This window comes from Ambystoma mexicanum, chromosome 3q (assembly GCF_040938575.1).
Source record: "Ambystoma mexicanum isolate Mex_15411 chromosome 3q, UKY_AmexF1_1, whole genome shotgun sequence".
Taxonomy (NCBI): domain Eukaryota; kingdom Metazoa; phylum Chordata; class Amphibia; order Caudata; family Ambystomatidae; genus Ambystoma; species Ambystoma mexicanum.
The window spans coordinates 239360875-239378321 of NC_090926.1; the positions used below are offsets into that span (position 1 = coordinate 239360875).

The 17447-nt window shown below is 43.9% G+C and overlaps 1 protein-coding gene across 1 annotated transcript; it reads left to right on the plus strand.

Moving 5' to 3' along the window:
* Positions 1 to 1214: 1214 nt before the first annotated feature.
* On the plus strand, positions 1215 to 16900 carry LOC138582381 (keratin, type II cytoskeletal cochleal-like). Its single transcript, XM_069653646.1, has 9 exons — positions 1215 to 1944; positions 4678 to 4901; positions 7108 to 7168; positions 9088 to 9183; positions 9424 to 9588; positions 12960 to 13085; positions 15378 to 15598; positions 16429 to 16463; positions 16591 to 16900. The coding sequence occupies exons 1-9, from the start codon at positions 1492 to 1494 to the stop codon at positions 16812 to 16814; spliced, it is 1605 nt and encodes a 534-aa protein (XP_069509747.1). The 5' UTR covers positions 1215 to 1491; the 3' UTR covers positions 16815 to 16900.
* Positions 16901 to 17447: the final 547 nt, after the last annotated feature.

Below are 17447 nucleotides of genomic sequence, written 5' to 3' on the forward strand. Positions count from 1 at the left end.
AATACACTATGGCTGGGCGAAATCTGAAAGATTTCAATCCATTTTCACCAAAATCCACTGTTCTGCCACCCCTGCATGTCGGAAAGAGTGGCACAAAGTTTCTCGTGCCATCTCGCAACCCGAAACAAGACGCGTGACTTTGTTCATGCTGCTGCTGCACGAGCCTAGCACAAATCTAAAGGAGCGGCAGGAAGAGCCTCGTGCTGCTGTGCTAACCTCGTATGAATCAGAAAGCACTGTGTGCGAAGACCCTCATACCGCCGAGCGAACCTAGCGCGAATCGAACAGAAAAAGCTGCGCGAAGTTCCTCATGCCGCTGCACAGAATCAAGTATGGTACATTTTTGCAATCAAGTATGGTAAAATAATGTTATTTTTATCATTTGCGTTAGAGTTGCAGAATCCTGAAAAGGGGGATTTTTTTTTAGTAGTCATGACTTTTTCTAAAGGACTGTGGGTCTGATTCACAAAGCGTTTTCCTATGGGATTGCGCCACTGTCTGTGAATCAGGCCTTGTATCATTTTCGGCATGCTTACATGTAACATTTTTCATTTGATGGCTTGACTACTCTGCATAATGAGTACAGCTTTTCCGCATAAAGCTCCCTTGAACGCCCCTACCTGCTCTCCCTATTCCTGCCAATGTACACGATGGCTGGATCAAAAAACAGTCGTAAGTGATGGGCGGTGCACAAAACCTGAAACGCATCTCTATTCTCCGATTATCTTTCGGTGTCTGCTTTTGAATCCCACCTGTGTTCGCAAGTATCTCAATGAACTCAAACACGCACATTTGATGGGTTTTTGAATGTACACATTTTTGGGACTTTTTCATCAGTTTTACAGTATACAGACAAGACATAAAACAACCGTTAAATGCACTCGTTTTTTATTTCTGAATGTATACGCTTTGCAGTGTGGCTTTACTTTCAGCACTCGGACAATACAATACACCCTGTTTAAAGGTGTCAATGCATAGATCTGGTATGTGAGTGACTTTGGTTGTAGTTTGGCAGGTGCCACCACATATCTGTCCGCGGGGCGTTACACCCCATTCAAGGTATGCGGTCTGCTGAAAGCCATTTGTGTTTCTAGTGCTGCATGCTTTGTCCAAAAGCGAAGCACGTGAGCCGCCATAAAACCAGTTTCCCCAAGCGTTGTAAGACTGGTTCCGGGCCACATTTTCAAGTAATTACAGCCCTAGTGCGTAGCATAACACAGTTCGCATTTTACACTACCTCTTGGGGGCGTGTCGGAGGATCTGCGAGATGAGTTTGCCTGCAGGCTCTTTGAGCAGCCCCGTGCCCCCATGCACGGCTTGTTTAGAGTGGCGAATTCTCAGGAAACCCAACGCGGCTCCCCAAACAGATAAAAGGTGAAACCGCGGCTCTCCTGGTCAGAGGAGTCCAGTCGCCTTCACGCTGAACTCCACTCCTGCACCGCACACGGCATTCCTCCCCCTTGCACCTACTCTCCCACCCCAGCCAGCACCATGAGTCAATTCTCCTTGCGCTCCGGTTATGGCGGAGGCCAGAGCCAGAGATTTAGCTCGGGGTCGCAGGGCGGGGGGCGCTTAATGAGCTTGCAGCAGAGCATTTCGGCCAGCACCCCGAAAAACAGCAGCAGGAGTCTTTATGGCTTCGGGGGGGAATCTAGACAGATGGCCTCTGTCGGAAATATTCAACGAAGTGGGCAGAGGTCGGGAGCCTTTAACTTCTCTGGGGGCAGCCTAGGCGGTGGGGCATTCGGAGGTGCAGGGGGCGGTAGAATATCCCAAGCCGGATTTGATGGGGCCCAGTCCGCTGGGATCACTCAAGTCACCGTGAACCCACAGCTCCTTGTACCCTATACCCCGGATTTTGACCACACTGTCTCGGATGTGAAGAAAGAAGAGCGCGAGCAGATCAAGACACTCAACAACAAATTCGCTGCCTTCATCGACAAGGTGAGGCACGTGACCTGGTTCTACGTCACGCCATTTTATTACATACTGGGAAATCCCATTGCAAATGCGTTCACGCTTGTTTTATTGATAGCAACTGCTGCCTAAAAGACGTATGTATTTTAGATAATCTAATGCTTGCGTGTTTAGTTATAGGCTGGGAGGTGTTTTTCTAATATAATGAAATGTATTTAATTGAATGAGTTCAGGTGAAGACCCGTTTAAGGACGCCCAGTGCTCTCAAGTTTCCCGTGGCAATCCAGCCTTGTTTTTTTCGCTTTGGATTCTGGGACTTGTAGTTTTGTCTTTTCCATTTGAAATGAAGGAAAACTACAAATCCCAGAATTGCAATCAAAACCAGGACCAGAAGGGAACATTGAGACCTCTGGACTAAACATGTTAGTCTGTGGCTCTCCTCTAATTATATATATTTAAAAAGAAGGCACAGTCAAGAGTGACATGACATTTATGAGCAGTCTATCATGCCCTGACATTTGATTCATGTTACCCCAATAAGCAGGTGTCTGCAACCTTTGACTCTCCGAATGTTTTGGATTACAACTCCCATCAGCCCAATCTAGAATTGTCAGAAGGGAAGGATCATGGGAGTCATGGTCCAAGACATCTAGAGAGATACTGGTTGCTGACCCCTGCAATAGGGAAAGAGAGAGTTTAGTGGACACCAAGAAAAGTGCACGATAAAGAACTATACACTTAGAAACATGACAGTGTCATGTTCCATTTGCATTGTTGGCATCCCCTAAGTGCAAAATGTGTGTGGCAATTATGAGATGCTGCTCTCTGCGGTGTTGCAATTTGCTGCTGTGTTGAACTCGTTTATGAGCTATGTTGCAGTGCTGAAGTGATCGTTGTGATGATACTAACTGTGGGTGTTATGTGTAGCATTCCGCAATGGGAAGTTCCGCTGTGTCACAGTAAATGCTATGGTTGCTGCCTGATGCGCTCATTGATTTTGGAGGTTTGGGGGTGTTACATGCAGCCATTTGTGGCTGTTCGGTGCTGCAGTCCAGTAATGCATTCCTATTTGATAGCCTCTGCAATGATGTGCAGTGATGCAGTCCTATTTGATAGCCTCTGCAATGATGTGCAGTGATGCAGTCCTATTCGATAGCCTCTGCAATGATGTACAGTGATGCAGTCCTATTTGATAGCCTCTGCAATGATGTGCAGTGATGCAGTCCTATTTGATAGCCTCTGCAATGATGTGCAGTGATGCAGTCCTTGTTCCAGTTGTGAAATGATGCTGAATTGTCCTGTCATTTCGGAACGTAGTGCTGCTTGTTCTGGTTCGCGTGGGTTTAATTATAGTGGCAGGCTTGCAGAAATATTTGTGGCAGTTCTTAGATCTTCCCATTGTATATTTGATGGGGCAGTTTCGCTATACAATATCACTGAGGTGGCAGTATGGACATTCCCCATCAGTGGAGTGACAGATGGGGGAATCCGACACTCTATCTTTGATGCATAAATTAGATTTTGTAACCTATGTGTGTGTTTATGCTCACCAAACCTATGTGTGACTGTTTGTTTCTGTACTCAGCATGCGCAGTTTAGCACACACATCCTTGATGTGTATGTACTTTATGGACCATCTGTGCAGGTTTCAGTTCCTGTTTCCTGTGTGTGATTTGTAGTCCCTGTATGCTTAGTGGGAGTTATTTCCCATATTCTTGGTGTGGCAGCTTTAATACTTTCATCCTTAATGTGAGATTTAGGACCTCATTTATTAAAATGTTTTCAGCGGGACTTTCCCATGGTAAAACATGTTTGTAAACCAGGCCCTTGGTTTCTGTATCCTTGGCATGGCAGGTTTAGTTTGTGTGTGGCTTGAACTTCGTTTTCCTTACTCTAAGCTTTCGTTACTGTGTTGTTGGAGAGACAGTGTTAGTCCTATTATCCTCGTTGTGAGATTTAGGTAGTGTAACCTTGGTCTGGCAGTTTTCGTTTGTGTATCCTTAGTGTGACTTTCATTCCCGGTCTCTTTACTGTAAGTTGTAGTTACTGTGTCATTGGTGTGCTAGGTTTAGTTCCCGAATCCTTACTGTGATTTTTAGTTCCTGTACCCTGGTTCAAGGTTCAGTCACTGAATCCGTGGTGTGAAAGATTTAGTGGGCCTATCCTCGGTGCAACATTGTTCTCTCCTTTGTCCCCATTGTGTGTTGTAGTTCCTGGCTGTTTGATGTGACAGTTTTAGTGTTTCTATCCTCAATGTGGCCATTTTAGTTCCAGCATCCTTAGTGCCTTATTAGTATCTCCATCCTTGGTTTGGCAGTTTTCGTTTCTTTATCTTTGCTGAGAGGTTTAGCTCCTACATCCTTGTGTGACATAACTGCAATGCCCCCCCACCCCCTCCCCGCTCCCCGGGGCAATCTAATGGTTGCAGTTCTTAGATATGCTATCCATGCAGTCTGAGAGTTCAGAGATTTTCTCAACTTTAATGTGTGGCTTTGGCTAATAGTTCTGTGATGTCGAGTCAGCAGATATGGAATGCTAATAAAGGTTCGATGCGGAAACTTGCCCGAATGGAGGTAGTTATGAGAACATGCCGTGGCGGAAATGAAAAGGCCTGATTTGAATGACTGAAAGACCATTCCCCAATTTCCCATGTACTGCCAAACGTCTAAGAGGGCAACAGGGCTCCTGGACAGTGGCGTGACAGGTCAGGGATAAGACACTTCTTGGTGCATCAGTTCTATTTTCTAATTCTTTTTTCAGGTCAGATTCCTCGAGCAGCAGAACAAGGTGCTGGAGACAAAATGGGACCTGCTGCAGCAGCAGGGTGGAAAAACAGGGTCCACCAGCAAGAGTAACATTGATCCCCTGTTTGAGGCTTACATCTCAAGTATGAGGAGGCAGCTGGATGGCCTGAACAATGACCATGGCCGTTTGGATGGTGATCTGAGGAAGACAAAAGACCAGGTGGAAGATTTTAAGAACAAGTACGTATCAAATTCACATTTAAAAATGATTTCACTGAAAAACATGTATCAATGTTGTTCCATCACTCTTTGGATACAAAGCAAATGCTGTCACTCCAAAGGAGAGCCTGTCAGTAGGTGTAAGGACACTTGTCAGTGGAGTTTGGAATTGGTGGAGTGTCGGATTGCACCAATATTAAATTCTGTGACGTTGTCTTATCGTGGCAGGAAAATGAGGGGTTTTCATAACATCTAAGGCATTTTTTTGAATGTTCATCTATAACTCTAAAACTTCATAATACGGTAAACGTACAGACTGGAAGCCTGTAATGACTTCTATAAATGTACAAACTCCTGCAGTTGCTGTGGACATGAAAGGCATTCCACCGGATGTTCTAGCAATGCTTGGATGTGTGCTTCTCTATGTAATGATGAGCCATATTGGTTAGCCCCCTAAAGCAACGAGCCATACCAACACATCGGCAGAGATGTCCACGAGCCCCATGCCCTTCACCTTCCACTCAGCTGCACCAGTACCACCAGAATCTTCCATGGAAGTTACCAGCTCCCTAACGTCTTTGGGATACATTGTCTTCCGGTGGAAGGTTATGGAGCCCAAAAACAGAGACATTTTCATGTTCAATAGAGAATATATAAGGGCCTACACCTCAGACGATGACTAAGTGCATCACTCAGGATCCAGGTTCAAGCACCTGAGAAGTTGTGAAGTTGCCAATTCCCAGCAAAAATATCAAAATAGAATTCAGAGGAGCTGAAAAATCTGCTACGGGGATATTGGTGTATTGGATGGCAGCGTAACGAGGATATTGAATTGTGAGGTTTACCCCATGGATCAGAAAGTGCCCACAAACATCCTGCATGGCTGCTTAAGGCCTTTTGATGTGCCAACATCACCATGGTCAAGAACCCAAACAGAGTGCTAGAACTCAGGCTTTCACAGACAGCCCTAGTATTCACATTACAAACCTGATTTCCACTGTGGAACCCTGGGAGACCCAGTGCAACACATGTACTTTCAAAAACAGAAAAGCTCTCATTGTGAGTAGGCAGATTTGTTACTGAACTACCACCTGCAGTAATTGCTGTTACCACGTGTGGCGCTGCCAGGAATCCACCCCAGTATGAAACCTCCACCAGGTTGGATGAGGATTTACTGGAATAACACTGCATTCATAATTTTTGAAAACATAAAAAAATAAAATAATCCATCCTCAATTTGAGGATGTAAATTGATTAGCAGATAATATTGGTACTGCGCACATTCTTCAAATGCAGAAAAGAGTACATTCTGAATATTTTGTGTATTACATTTGAATAGGGGCGACAAGGGTGTACCCCAGAGATGCACACATTTTAATCCCCTTTGGTTGTCCTCATTCAGAAAGTTTACTTCCTGCATTTAAGGGAAGTGCTTCCACTTACTTTCGCTACTTTCACTACAGGAAAACACGTCAACAAAACTTTAGGGCAGACATTGGAAGAAATGTTTATGAGATAGTTGATCGTCTAATGTGGGGGTATTTACCACATGCAGTAATCAAATTGAATATATCACATAGTAATGCCCCCGGGCCCCAAAATCTGGCAGTGGGAAAATGTGCAGGATTTCCACATACCGGCCATTGTTACTATTACAGCCACACTCAGGATGAGGGCTAAAGAGGGGATACAGTTATGCAATATACCATTTCAAAAGACACTTTTGGTAGGCAAAATCACAACTGTGTTGCCATTCTGCAGGCCGTGACCAATCAACAAAGGCAAGCATTTCCCAAATAAGTAGAAGAAATGCAGTATCAATACATTGTCAATCTTAAACTGTGATGGTCGTTGGATTCCAGCGTTGCCTTATCTTCTGTGCTGCATGCAAAATCCAGCACATTGATACCAACAGCGTCCTACACAGGAGCGGGAACGGGCGAATGCTGCATTTCTCAGCACCATGGAAAAGGGAAAAGTGGGGCATATATCCCAGACCTGCTTACTGCACTTGTGGCCTAGGGGGCAGACTAAATTGTAGGTACATCTCACTAAGCGATTCTGAGAGCCATGTGTGGTTGGGAGTAAATTCATTTTCCTACATGACAGCTGCTAGTGATCATGGATGTTGCAAGGAGCATTAGCCACACCTGATTTGCCAGCTGCTAGGAAAGCCAGTAATAATTTCCTTTACTAATTTAACAAAAACCTCTCTTAACCCAAACAGGTATGAAGATGAAATCAACAGGCGCACGGCTGCAGAGAACGATTTTGTGGTCCTCAAGAAGGTTTGTTATGAAGCTACAACAGAATAAGGAAATACAAGTCACAAGATGCCCAAATCACAACCCACACTTGTTTTAGAAATGCCAGAAGTGTATTGTGCCATGATCTATTTCCATAAGCTTAACCCCTGAAATCAATGAACGTCTTTGTAAATCGGAATGAGGCAGCCTACCTACAAAGTATCTGATTCATTGTCTGCCATTTGCCGAATGACAGCCACTATACCCGCAAGCTCTGGCGATGGAGCTCTGAACTCCTGCAGGGGCGTGAGTCGCTTCAATGACCCAAGCACACAGAAATAACATGTGGCACCTCTGGGGAAATGAAGTTCCAAGCTGATGTGGTGTATGCCTTCAGAGCCAGTGTAGTGAACAGCTTAACGGAGACATGGTTCATCACTCTAGCAAATCGTGATCCCAGAGAATTGCTGTAGGTCCAAATTGTGAAGCACTTTAATTGACAAATGTTTCTGAAATGGGGATACATATTGGCAGCTAGCTGGTAAATAAGTACTCCCAAATGGTGCCAGTTAAAGGATGTTAGGCCTAGTAAGTATTTTGCCGCAGATCATATTTTGGTCAAGAGGGGAGCACGGATTAGAACTCAAGTACACATATATGTTCCACCGTTCACAAATAAGGCACTAAACCACACCTACTCCCCTATTGACATTTAAGGAAACATGCAAAACAATGCAAAGAAAGGTGAGACGTTATAGTCCATTCTTTTCCAAATGTGTGACAGAATGGAAATGGAAACGTATTTTAAACTTCTGGATCAGGGTTTTACTGGTAAGAACACTTGGAAGGCTAGAGAAGATGACATTCACAGTATCTGATTCCCATTTTCACAACCCCCGTAGTATCTACATTGGGGAATTTATAAAACAATTCCAATAAGAGAACAGACTGAAACATTAGATAACTGTCTGAAACAGACGGGAACAACCTATGCAACAGCAGTGTCACAGTAGGTGTGGCCCTTTGGAACCCTTCTTTATACAGCTCTTCATGTCCTGGAGTGGACTTCTAATCGCTTTAGGTAAGCACAATCCTAATTGCCCAATTCCATAGGTACTTAATTAATTAATTTCGACGGACACAAGGCAAAATAGATCCCGGCTGAGTTATCGAACTCTGCGAGAGGTGAGAGGGCTAGGTCCACTGATACTTTCCTCCTATAGCTCTGCTCTACCCCCAGACAAGGCAAGGGGCATTGAGTCAGTCCAGGGAGACAGTGGGCCTCATTAGGACCCTGGCGGTAAGGGGTTTGCGCCAGCGTTAGCTGCGCCGACCCCTTACCGCCAACTACGAGTTCCCATAGCGCCATGGTCATTTTTCCGCCCGCTTTTTGCGGGCGTAAAAATCCATGGCGCTATGGGACCTTGGTGTTAATTACGCCACCGTAATTTACGGTGGCGTAATTAACTCCTTCCCCACTCCCATTATACCCTATGGGGCCGAAATGTGAATGGGGAAGGGTAAATGGGTCAATGGGGACTTACCGCCCCGCCGACCTCGGAATGGGGCGGTAAGTCCACCATCCGCCATGGCGTAAACGGACTTTACACCATGGCCGGAAAGTCCGTCGATGGCGGAAATAATCCGCCTGGGTCGTAATGAGGGCCAGTGAGACCAGAAGTAAAGGTGATAGATGGAAATCTAGTGTCTGTGGAAAGAGAAGTAGCTGTTTTGAAGATGACATAGTTACTGGCAGGTCCATACACAGGAGGAGGGTGGGGGGATACTTCTGCAGAGCATGTCTTGACTAGTCTTAGATAATTTCCCTCTTGGGGGAAGGCTACCAGGGTAACACCACTGGCCATGGATTCCTGGTATATTTTGTAAGATTGAAATATGCAGAACGTGCATTTTGTATTTTGAACAGTACTAATATATTTACATGTTTCCCCATGTTGTAGGACGTTGATGCTGCCTACATGAACAAAGTCGAGCTGGAGGCAAGGATGGATGCACTTACTGACGAGATCAACTTCTTGAGAGCTCTCTATGAAACGGTGAGGAAGACATCCTTCCTATCTGGTCCATTGTCACAAGTAGTTCACACCTGACACAAGATAGGTCAAAACTAAAGGCAGAGTTGCTCGTATCCGCAGGTGAACCAGTTGCCTCTAGCATCGGCAAGTAGAACGTTTGAGAATGCAGTGGAAAATGGGTAGTAGCGATGACATGATAAGTGGTGACGTAGGAATCTGACCCAAACCTCAGCGATCAATAAAATGTATTTTGTTCTTCAGGAACTTGCTGAGGTACAGGGAAATGCCACAGACACTGCGGTTATCCTGTCGATGGACAACAACCGAAACCTGGATCTTAAGAGTCTCATCGCTGACGTAAAATCACAGTATGAGGCCATCGCTCTCAAAAGCCAACAGGAAGCCGAGGCTGGATACGCTCAAAAGGTACGTGATGAGGCAGAACAATTACGCAGCCTTCATGGCATTCCCTTGTACTGCAGTGTGGTGGTTGGACTGCTACTGCTGCTCCGTGTTCGAGCTCTTTGCTACCACGAAGGACCAACATTCTAAGTTTGATGTTTTGTTTTATAAACCTTAGCACACGCCACAGGGTGTCACACGTTACATATTTTAACAATTTTGATTAATCAAAAATGGTTTAACAGTAGTTACAAAGAAGATTATGCAATTCACACTATGGGACATCGAACTCCTAAAACATCCAGTATGATTGTAAAGAACACTAGCACACCTAAATACTAAACAGCAACATACATTACAATATAAAATAAACAAAGGCCATTATGTGGAATGAGTGCAGCCTCTGTGAGTTTACAAGCTCTAGAGCCTCCCATCTTTGGCAACATGTAGGAGAAGATTCAGTCACCTAGTGAGGCTTGTAGAACCCTTGCCTAGAAGAGTTTTGTAGACTTTGAGCAACTCTCGGTGTTGTTCAGTTTGAAGGGCGTGTCTAGTCTATTAAACCCTAAAGCCCAGATCGGGAGCAGACAGAAACCGGTGTGACCGGTGTCACATAACACCTTCCATAAGCACCCACGCTCCGTCCAACTCAATGTTTAGTAACTACCGTGTACAGGGTTTCTTGTCAACCATGAAATATGCAGAGAAACCCGCAGCCCACATCCCTTTTGTTTGGCAGCAAGGCATTATTCTGGGAGAGCTACCCCAAGCAATAAAGTCAACTTCCAACACAAGAGGAAGGCTGGGGAGTAGAAGTAGTACTCAACAGTAGAAAAAAAGCCATTGCTTGGGGGAAGCTGGGGCCTATGGCTGCTTTACAGTTTGGCTAGTCAAGACTGGAGTAACTCAACAGATCTCTGTGACTATGTACCTGTAAGCAAACTCCAACCACTGAGCTGCATGGCGCCACCACCACCTTTATGCTGAGCTTCTTGTCCCAGAAAAGGTCATCCATTTACTCTTGCATAAGCAGTGATACACAAGGGCACTTTGTCTAGGATGTGAACCACGGCGTGCAGTGGTTTCAGTAATACACAAGGAGGTGTGTTGCCATTAATTCTGTAAATACACAAATGAGCATTACATCTGCAGAAGAAAATATCTGTTGAACTCTGCCTAATTTGCAAGTAAACATTGTGCAATAGACATATTTCTATGCACATGGCGGAAGTCATTGTTACCCACCATTCTTTTTTACCTGAAGTACTTCAAACAAATAACCTGAGAGTAGAAAAGTATATCCCCGTAGCGTGAAATGTTTATAACTGTAGTACATGTCTGTCTATGTCACCACATAGAACCAAACTGATACCCACTACATTATTTTTCCCTAGTGATCTTTATACATGGCACAGAGTAATCCCCACACTGGTCTTTTGCATTGTGATCCCGAGTGAACGTGCTTCGTTTTTCAAAGCAAAGTAGTGTCAATTTGAGGCATATATTACTGCCATTGTTTATAGCACTTCACACTACAAAAGGTCATCATAAATGTGCATGTAGTCCAGCAGATGCCAGCAAACGTGGCTGTACACCGGGTACAAAAGCAAAATCTTGCTTAATGAAAGTGTATTAAAAAAAATCAAAAAGTCAAATAGTATGGGCTAAAGAACTGTCCTATACACATGAACAGCTCACAAGGACATACCTATGCCAATAATCTGCATACAATGGTGTTCCAGAGGCATTCTGGGATCGATGACCCCCCTGAAGTATTTTACCTTGTGCCTGATCTCCGGACAAGCTGCTCTAGAGGCTGGAATTTGATAGCAACGCCATATTTTGTATTTCTTGCTGTGAGCTAAAGAACACTCCCTCACTTTTTCCAGAGTTTAGTGTCTCATCAAATATGTCCACTATTTGATCTTTACACAGCTGTAAGATGTCACTGAAAGAGCAATCCAAGACTCTCTAGTTGATCACTAAGGTGCTTGGTGTAGACATTAAATATAGCAGAGGACCGGGCAGATCACGGGATAAGCCTCTAAGAAGTTGTTATTAAAGTGACAAGGTGCCTCCCAATCTACTCGTGATAGTGTAATAGGAACAGAATGATGCTTCTGCAGCGTATAATGCAAACGACCCCACTCTCAGAGTATCAAGCAGAATAAAGTAGTCTGCAGAGAGACAGAGAAGGGAAGCACAGAACTACTCCTCATTTACAATCTACAGAGCTTATGCCATGCACCAATTCATGCAGACAATTACAAAGACCCTCCAGTTAAGTATTTCCTTTTAGAGCTTTTTCTTTTTGGGTTCCTCTCCCGGACCTTTGAGGCTGACAGGTCATTTTTGTTATGTTTGTTTTGAGGTCCAATTTGGATATACTTATCTCTCTTAAAATTAAGCAGAGTGTGGTACAACACTTGAGTGCTTTCTGTACAAGCCCGTGGGAAAGAGCTATGTAGAGCAGCCACAGGGCTATGTTTCCATAGACATAAGTTATAATGCTGATAGTGTGCATTAACATGTTACTGCATGCCCTACCTCTGTATATGATGATATGTAGGGCATCCACAGGGCTATGCTTCTATAGACATAAGCTGTAATGCTGATAGTGTGCATTAACATGTTACTGCATGCCCTACCTCTGTATATGATGATATGTAGGGCATCCGCAGGGCTATGCTTCTATAGACATAAGCTGTAATGCTGATAGTGTGCATTAACATGTTACTGCATGCCCTACCTCTGTATATGATGATATGTAGGGCATCCACAGGGCTATGCTTCTATAGACATAAGCTGTAATGCTGATAGTGTGCATTAACATGCCCTACCTTTGTTGTCCATTGTTTAGGAGGCACAGGTTTTTCCTCTCAATCCCCCCCCCCAGTGTGAAACAATCCCCACAGTGCTGTCCAATTGATATTATGATTTTAGCTGGATGACCTCATTGTCGAGGTTAATCGCAATAAAAGTCTACTTGGTAGTTTTATTTGTAATATTTGCTTCCTCTTTGCCAGCAATTACAATGGTTACTACTGCTCTTCATCTCTGACATTCCCATAGGCAAAGCCCTATCAATGGCCTACAAAGTGAATGCTGCCACAGCATCGTTCTTAAAGGGCCACATGCTTCACTACCTTTGTAATCAACACCAAGCTCGGTGGTCGATTTCATTGCAGACTATACTTAGCAAAAGTACTCAAACTCTGTTTCTGTTGGATGAAGAAACAAGAATCTTTTTGTAGACTCAGGCATTCCTTGGCCAACTATTGACCTTCAAAGTGAAATCCAAGCCAACACACGTGTACTCTTTTCTCGTTATCCACAGTGAAATGTGTCACATGTTTAACACACATCTTGATTCCAAATGTATTTGCCCCAATCAGTACCAACAGCTGCAGTCTGCTGCACTCCAGTACGGCGATGGTGCAAAGACCACCAAAAGTGAAATCTCCGAACTGAACAGGCAAATCCAGAGGCTGCGAGCAGAGATTGAAAACGTGAAGAAACAGGTGAGACACGGAACATCTTTGCAGAATGTGCTCCCTCCTCGCTGCAGCCTTCAAGCATCCTAATATGAACATCTCTTTTTTGGAAGAGGTGTATATATATATATATATATATATATATCTTCTGCCTGCCTGGGCCATGTTTATTCAAATGAAGGGAAATGTTATGTTATGGTAATAGCTTTAATACTACCATAGTGGTCTGACGATGCTCAGGCTTGTCTTGATCGTGGTCTATTTGTGCACCCGCCAAGGGTCAACCAGACTGTGGTGAGTGGGAGGAAGAAGGAAGATGAGAGGATAAGAGAAGAGGAGTAAGGAAGAAATTACAGACAGCTGGAAAGGTGCAAGGCGTTTGAGGGGGAAGGTGTATGGTTGTGGTAGTACAGGTGCGTGTGTAATCATTGGTAGCAGATCAAACAAATGTTGGTCAAGGAGGGAGAGAACAAAACCTGGACCTAATGTCAGACGTTTTCGCACAAGGGCAGTTTTTAGTACATTGCAAGTGTGCTACTATAATTCTCCACCACACGATCCTATGAAGGATTCTTTGCCAGATACATTTTTTTTAATGTCACTGCCGGTAAATCAGTCAGGTAATCTGGATGTGCCATGCCAACCGACAGAAGTACCACATCCAAAATTGGTCCTGTATAGGCAAAAGCTGGTAATCGAGAGGCAAACATGGAAGGGGAGCAAGGAAATTTCTCGATCCTCGAAGCGCAACACTTGCCTGCCCACCCGATGACGGATGAAATTGAGGGATCTATGATAAGTGTTGTGAGTAATATGCACTGCAGTAACAGTAAGTGGGATATCACATCCAAATAAGGAATACTATCTATACTATTAAGTGACCTGCATGGCTAAAACTGGAAAAACGGGCATGAACACATGTGGAATGGTAAATATATTTAAGAAGGTCTGCACCCCACCCCCAACCTCCAGTCTGGGCCAGTATTGGGAAGCTGTGAAAGTAAATACTTCATGTCTCCATTTATTGAGGAACAAGTTTCCTCGAATCATTGGGAGATGGCTTCTGATTCATTTTAGAATTACATGAGGTCAAACCATTATTGCTGATCCCGATCAAGATGCTCTTGCTCCATGTCAAAGCAACTGCATGTGCCAAACATTTGAAAACGAAATGTGCTGTTATGAAGCACTTTACTAAGAACTGAGCAACTGCGAAGTAACCGAAAACGGACACCTGTGGGGACGAGCTAAAATGTCAAGATTGTGCTTGCATTAAAACCACAGCTTCACAAAATGCACCCCACTGTGAAATGGAAATAATACCATATGATGATGACTGAGGGTAATGGACGAATATGGCACGTAATAAGAATGACCCATCTGTCTGGTAAGAACAGCATTTCAAAGAAACATAGTTGATAAACGCAACTATTCATAATAGCCCTAAAATAGAGACCTGAAGTTATACTACAAAGTATAATATGAGTATTTAACCCAATAAATAACCTTTAACATGCTATTTGATGGATTCTAAAAAAGTTAAATCCTGCACACCAAGCCTATATTTGTTCCCTGAACCTCACAGCTCGCAGAGATGTCTAGTGAAGTAGGGGTGTGGCAGCCAATCTGTCCCTGAACACCGCTGCATGAAGTGCAATGAAGATCCACCGCCTCCTAGACCCAAGGCCCTTAAAGTGGCAAACACATCACTTAACCATCTCTGCCGATCACTTCATCCCCACCGAAGAAAGGTAGCCAGAAGCTGCAAACCTTGGGCAATTGCCTGGCTCCATGGCTCCCCGATGATGGGGCCGATGGCCCAGTCTGGGAAGCGCTTAAGAGTACGCTGCTTCATGTCTCAGTGAAAAGTCATGGCTGCCACTCGTGCTTTTCAGAGCAGTACTATCATCCCCTGTGTAACAACATTGTATTGCAAAATGGCCTCTATCACTGTTGTGGAATGAGTCACATTTTACAGCGCAAATTACTTTTTAGATTAAAATCCATTTGCTGTATGAAAACAATTATTTTTAGAGTTACAATGTGTATCATAGCATGGTACGCTAGACCTTTGTTGGATAGGGAGATGCCTGTTTCTTCCTCTACCGGGGCAGGGCGATGGCGTGAAGCCAACATGCAAACCAGCTGATTCAATATACTTTTGTGAATTTCATTAACGTTGGATTGTCTATCAGTGTGTTTACTGGACCATACGACATGCATACCCATCTCTGTAAAAATTAAATGATGATTTACATTTTAGGCATGTGAACCTGTGCATTACGAAAGCTTACACAATTTTGTGTTATCCTTTCACAGTGTGCCAACTTGCAGACAACAGCAGAAGAAGTTGAGGATCGGGGAGAGCATGCCCTGCAGGATGCCAGGTCAAAACTCAACGAGCTAGAGGCAGCCCTGCAGAAAGCCAAGCAGGATTTGGCCCTTCAACTGCGTGACTACCAGGAGCTGATGGGCATCAAGCTGGCCCTAGACATGGAGATCGCCACCTACAGGACCCTGTTGGAAGGGGAGGAGAGCAGGTCAGTGTACTACATTGTTGAGCAGCTCCAACAGGAGATTATTGTACATTTTGTGGCAAGAAGGTTGCACTCTGCCGTACATAATAAAGAACTATTTCTTCAGCGATGGGTTTTGTATGCATACCTTCCACAGGGACAGTATGCTTCAAAGTTCAATATCTGCTGGGGATTTTCAGCAACTATGAATGGTTGAAGCCTTCTCTAGGCCAGATTTGACAAGGCATAAGGGAGGTGCCCACACTAGTTAGAATGTTTTGGTACCTCCGTATATTCTGGCAGGATGAGGCCTCATAATTAGGACCCCTAGGGACCTTCAGTGATTGGTTTTTGGGGGTGAGTTGTGGGAGGTAGGGATGTCTCTCTTTCAAAGAGCCCTGGAGGCCTCCAGTTGGCCTGGTTAATGGAGGGCAGAAGCTGCGCTGGCTGGATATTTGGAGCCTGGCACCAGTTCAGATTGTGAAGGTGTAAAGGAGGGTGGATGTTGCTCGTGTTCAGATTCCTGGGATTAATTCACAAGTTCATATTATATAGGGGCCTGCCATTCAAAAAGTGTCTACCATCCGTCTTTAGCTATATGTCCTCTGCTTCTTTCAGTATTTAGATGTACAGGGTCCTCCAGAACCATGACTTTTTGGTACCCCACCTCAAGTTGCTTTCTTGAATGACCTTCTCTAGCCCGGCTCATAGTACCATCTTACAAATGTAAGCTCTTGGCTCCCCTTAATAGCTTGCCTTTCTGAGAAGGAACCATCAACTCATGCTTCTGAAGCACCTGTACTCACTAGTGCACCTCTTTTCCGTTTCTAATTTGCTTGTACTTCATCCTACAGGATGGACGGACGAGATCCCAGTACCTGCACAATCTGTAAGTAGTCCCTGTCTAATTGTTATGTGTTTGCAAATGATGGTAGATCTAATTGTTCTGTCTTGAAAACACACATCCTCCCTTGTTCTAATACAATTCCTAATATTCTATTTTCCTCCATTTGCAGCTGTGGTAAGCGGAGGCGCCAGCGCTGGTGGTTCTGGTGGAAAAGGCAGTGGATCTTATGGAATCTCTGATGGAGGAGACCAGGTTGAATTCAGTCTTGAAAGTGCATTAAATGCTGCTCCGGCTAGAGGAGGACTAAGATCTGGCTCTTCAAGTGGCGGCGGACTAACAATCTATGCAAAAACATCATCTTCATCGAAACAACAAATCTACGGACACAATTAAATGAAACCAGCAATTCAAAACAGTAAACATTTCTTGCCAGCTACATCTGCATATCAACTGTTAATAAAGATTTATAAAAAAGGCAAGTTTTTGTCAAATTTTACTGTAAAACCTTTTTTTTTAGAATATTTCTATTTAGTAAAACTGAATTGCCTACAGTAACGAAAGAATGCCCTGGTGGCAAAGGCACTGCTGCGTAAATGCAAACATACCAGCCATTTGGAACGTGAGAATTTTCCACTTGAGTGTAGTTAGTACAAAGAAAGTTGGGAAATGGCCATTTTATCTTTAAGAAATAGCAGTAACTCATAAAAAGGATTCTTTCTCCCAAAAAGCTATATACGTGGTAATTACTCAAATGTACCCGAAGCTTTGTAGATTGACCCAATGGGCAAAGATTTAGGAGATTTTCTTTTCATGAATGTGTTTTTTATACTCCTGTGAAAATCACACTTTTAAAATGGAGATGCATGATTTTGGAGGCAATGATTCCATTGATGATATTGCTCAGTAGCATTATATGTTTATGGAAATAATCACAATTATAAGTGACCATACGATTTTATAGATTGTAGATTTTCTAATGGAAGTTTTATTACTCAAAAAAGTTGTTACGGTATATAGAAGTCGATG

Coding starts and splice junctions, on each gene's coding strand:
- LOC138582381 (XM_069653646.1), top strand. CDS start 1,492: ATGAGTCAATTCTCCTTGCGCTCCGGTTATGGCGGAGGCCAGAGCCAG. Junction 9,589..12,959: donor AGGCTGGATACGCTCAAAAG/GTACGTGATGAG, acceptor TGCCCCAATCAG/TACCAACAGCTGCAGTCTGC. Junction 16,464..16,590: donor TCCCAGTACCTGCACAATCT/GTAAGTAGTCCC, acceptor CTCCATTTGCAG/CTGTGGTAAGCGGAGGCGCC.